We start from the raw sequence: 4384 nt of genomic DNA on the forward strand, positions 1-4384 counted from the left end.
GAGTCCTCGGTCCATGCTTTCATGGAACCTAGTACTTATTTTAGTGTTTGTCTCGCTGAACAGAGTATAAGATTCTTGAGGTAGGATGTGTTTTAGCTCTTGCTCATACTTGCATCCCTTGCTTGGGGATGGGCTATAGGAAGTCTTCCAAAGCTAGACTGAAGGAGTGAATTGCACTGGGCTCATGAAGCAAAGCAATGAGATAGAATAGAAAACCTGTGCGCTTAACCCCCTTTTACTGTGAAAGTCCACCGCGCTCATTGTCCATTCAGCTTTGTATGCAATAACTTTATTCACGTCCAGTAGATATCACAATACAGATTTACTCAACGGGATTCAGAAACCAGTTACAGATAGCATCGAAGACACAGGCTGCTTTTATGTTAAAGCGCTTCCAACAATACAGATCACACAATGTGCTTCTACATTGACAATGAATTTAATCTGGAAATACAGATGCTCAGTTTGCCCTCACTGATGGGCCCTGGTGTCTTCAATGAGTTAGAACAAAGGCCAAGATTGGCATTTTCTTGATAATGGATGCATTCTGGGGAAATATTTCATTAGAAACCTCTGTGGCATATGGAAGCCGTTTTAAATTTATGGGCAACACTCAGATCAGAATTAATAATCTGTTCATTAGCTGTGACATGAAGTTTTTCATAATTGGATAGAGAACATGTGGTTACTGTTAAGAAATAGGATTTAGAAGTGGAACTGATCATGAAGGATTCATAGACTAGCTTCTATAAGTGGTTACTTGAATAGGAAAGCTCTTTGAATACAGGGCCTGACACCGGCATTTCCACTATTCTAAGAAAACAACCATCAATAAATTCAATACAGTTTGGGGTCTTATTATTTGTGACCCACAGGGAAAGCATCACAAAACACCATAGAAAGTTGCAAGAATGTAAATACTTCATTAAATAAATAGAATAAATATTGGGTAGCTTATCATATATAATACTGAAAATCTATTAGTAGGGTAAAGAATACCTTGCTACAATGCATTCAGACTTAGGTAAAACCAGATAGACAAATTTGCAAAGTATACAAAGTATTGAATATGTTTCTTAAATGTCCATTTGCCAAATTCATTATGCAAACTGGAAAATTTTCAGAAGTACAGTCCAAATATTCATTTTCTGAGAAAATGCTTATTCATGCACTAAATCCTATGAGTACTGATTCATCAAGTTAAAAAACAAAATACACAGTAGTTGTCTGCAAAAAATACTTAGTAACTCACTGTCTATAGGGCCTAAAATTAAAAAAGAATAGTTATACATGCATATTGTAATACACCAAATTGTCTTAGAGAAATCACTAAAACTTCTTTCACATCAAAGTACACAGGAAAACTCAGTGCTACCTAGTTTACCTGTGCATATTACATGCACTGGAGACTTCCAGCTGCAACATGCTTCTACTGCTTCAACCCGTACACAAAAGGACCATAAATGTGGCTGCAATATAACACGGTACTTGCCAGGTAGGCATCTATGACGAATACTGTATCTTCTCATGCTGTGTCATATCTAAGTACCATTTATCATGACCCTGGCCTTCTGCCTTAATGAGGACCAGACTGTTCTGATTAACATTCAGCACTCTCTGCATTAACAACTGATTTAAACTCTTGTAAAAATTCTGCCACCGAAATGGAAGGTGGTGGAGCTATCTCCAGAAGAATGCCAATGCTACCCTCTTAAATCTGATTGGTGAAGGAAGTGGGCCCACTGGGCTGTTGGCCAAACTCCTCTGAGGTTGGCCCTGCACTCGCCTGCTGGCTGTACCCACCGCTCGATCCATAGTTGTCTTGGTTGTAACCACCTTGGTTGTAGCTACTTGAGTGCTTCTCCATGGGGTCGGGAAGATATCTCTGGCTCGATGAGTGCCAGCCAGTTTCCTTGAACACAAACCATATGTTTCCAGCCCAGAGAATAAAGTTCAAGAATCCAAAGACCTGAAGGAGAATCAAGGCAAATGAGTTGACAGACAGTCTCACATTCAAAAAATGAAACAACAAAAAATTCCTTTGGGATGCAAAATGTTGCTTTATACTTCAATGTTGAGGTCTCTCCTAAATTTTTTTTGAGACCTTTCCTATTTTTTTACTTTGAACTACTGCTACTTTATTTAGAACATCTGATTTTTACTGAGGGCTTACATGCATTAGGCACTCCAAGGCTTATGTGTAAAGATCAACTTCATCCTAAGAAGCAGTCTGCGGCAGTTACGTAATCTGTCAACTTGAGTGATGGGGGTAAAGTCTGGCTTGTCAATCAGGCCATAGTCAATGCCTTTGTGTGGGCATGGCCTTCTCCTGAGGATTCTGGGAACTCCTGTCTTTGACTGGACACACTCTCTGCTTCACTTTCCTATTGACAAGCCACATGGAGTCACGCTGATGGCAGCCAGCACTGAGATGCTTCCACTGCCGTTGGATCCACAAGACTTTCCACCCGCAGGCCTGTGATCACATGCATTTGGCATCATTGCATGTGTTGCATGAGTCTGAAGAGGAATTTATAGACTGGCATCGGACATTTGGGCTAATATGGGACTTATAAACTTGATCTAGAATGGGCTGGGATTTCTTAATATACAATTACTCTTTGATATAATGCTCTTTCTTCTACACATATGAATGTATCTGGATATGTTTCTCTAGTTAACCCAGTCTAACACACAAACTGAGAGGAAGGGACTATTAAGTCCATATTAAAGATGTGGGAAGTAAGGTTTAGAAGGCATCACATTCAAGGTTATGTAACTTAGTGAGTATTAGATTTGTTCCACTCTGACTCCACATCCTGAGCCTTTATCTAAATTGTCAGTCATTACTTTTCAAAATGAGGTATTATTTCACCTTTAGTTGGCACAGGGTTGAACTTTTGAAAAATCAGCAATGATGCATTAATTTATAAAATTTTTATTGTGTCAAGATATGTATAGCTTTAAAATTCCATTTTAACCACTGTTAAGTGTACAATTTTGTGGCAGTAATTACATTTACAATGTTATAAATTCCGCCACCCACTGCCATCGAGTCAACTCTGACTTAGAGCATACCACAGGCCAGAGTAGAACTGTCTCTTTTTCCAAGGCTGTCAATCGTTATGGGAACAAAAGTATCATCTTTCTCCAGAAGAGTGACTGGTGAATTCAAACTGTTGACTTTCCAGATAGTAGCCCAACTCATAACTCACTGTGCGAGCAGGGTCCTCACAGTGTTACACAATCACCCAAACCAAGTTCAGACAACAATAACAGAGACAAACCCTCTCTTGTTGAGTCTATTTCAATTCACAGCCACCCTACAGGACAGAGCAGAATTGCTTAATAGGCTTCTGAAGAGATATACATTTATATAGAGTTCAGGAGCAGATTACCTCATCATTTCCTCTGGACCAACTGTCAATGCTTAATTCACTGCTCCACCTGGGCTCCTACCCAACTTTCTCCTACCCAAAGTTACTGGCTCTTGCTAATCTAATTTTTTTGTCTCCTTGCATTTGCCTATTTTAGACATTCTGTGGACGTGTGGCTGCAACAGTGGGCTCAAATTTAACAGCGACAGTGACAATGGCACAGGAAGGGGCAGGATTCGATTCCATTGTTCCAGGGCCGCTCTGAGTCAGAACAGACTGCAGGACCCCTAACAGTAACATTCGGCATCACACTGTTTCTGAGGTTCGTCCATGCTGTCTCCTGTATCTGCTTCATTCCTTTATATGATTGCATAATGCTCTACTGCCTGGGTAGACCTCACTTTATCCATGCACCTGTTGAGTGACACTTGGATTGTCTGTACCTTTAGCTCTTTTGAATAATGCTGCTACGAACATTGATGTACAAGTATCTATCTGAGTCCTTGCTTTCAACTATGGGTGCATTCACTTTTTTTCTTTTCTTTTGTATGATTTTTGGGGTTCCTTTAATCATTTAAATTTTTTGACACTTTCAATCAGTTTATTAGGGGCTCATAAGGTCAACTTCTCTTTATGGCAAGCCACAAGGAAGGTCAAAAACAATTGCTAAAAATTATAGAAATACTTATTTAACAATAATACAAAAATGTGAAGCTATTTTTTCTCAACATATTCTCTTGCCCAGGCCCATAAACTTTTGAAGGTAGTGTGGTAGTTATATAATCTGTTGTCAATTTGAGAAGATTAAGAGTGAAGGGGTGGAGTTTGGCTTATCAATCAGTCGTAGCTTGGTGACCTCACTTGGAGGTGCTAAGGAGATAAATAGCTCATTGGTGTTGGGACACACCTCACTCCCTGAGAGACTCTCTACTGCCAAGCCACATGGGGCGATGTTGAAGGCAGCAAAAGCCCTGGACCTGGAGGAGCCACATGGAGACCCAAGCCAG

At 40.0% G+C, this 4384-nt stretch overlaps 1 protein-coding gene across 2 annotated transcripts in view; it reads right to left on the reverse strand.

Annotated features, from left to right (window-relative positions):
* Positions 1-267: 267 nt before the first annotated feature.
* Positions 268-4384, reverse strand: part of SYNPR (synaptoporin) — a 405615-nt gene continuing 401498 nt past the window's right edge. For both annotated transcript variants that reach the window (XM_004702410.2, XM_004702411.2), the window contains one exon: positions 268-1969. In XM_004702410.2, coding sequence (XP_004702467.1) covers positions 1712-1969 — 258 coding nt within the window. In that variant the 3' untranslated portion in view covers positions 268-1711. The remainder of the gene's footprint in view (positions 1970-4384) is intronic.

Source organism: Echinops telfairi, unplaced genomic scaffold (genome assembly GCF_000313985.2).
Source record: "Echinops telfairi isolate 266 unplaced genomic scaffold, ASM31398v2 ScPeMD7_31;HRSCAF=116, whole genome shotgun sequence".
Lineage (NCBI taxonomy): Eukaryota > Metazoa > Chordata > Mammalia > Afrosoricida > Tenrecidae > Echinops > Echinops telfairi.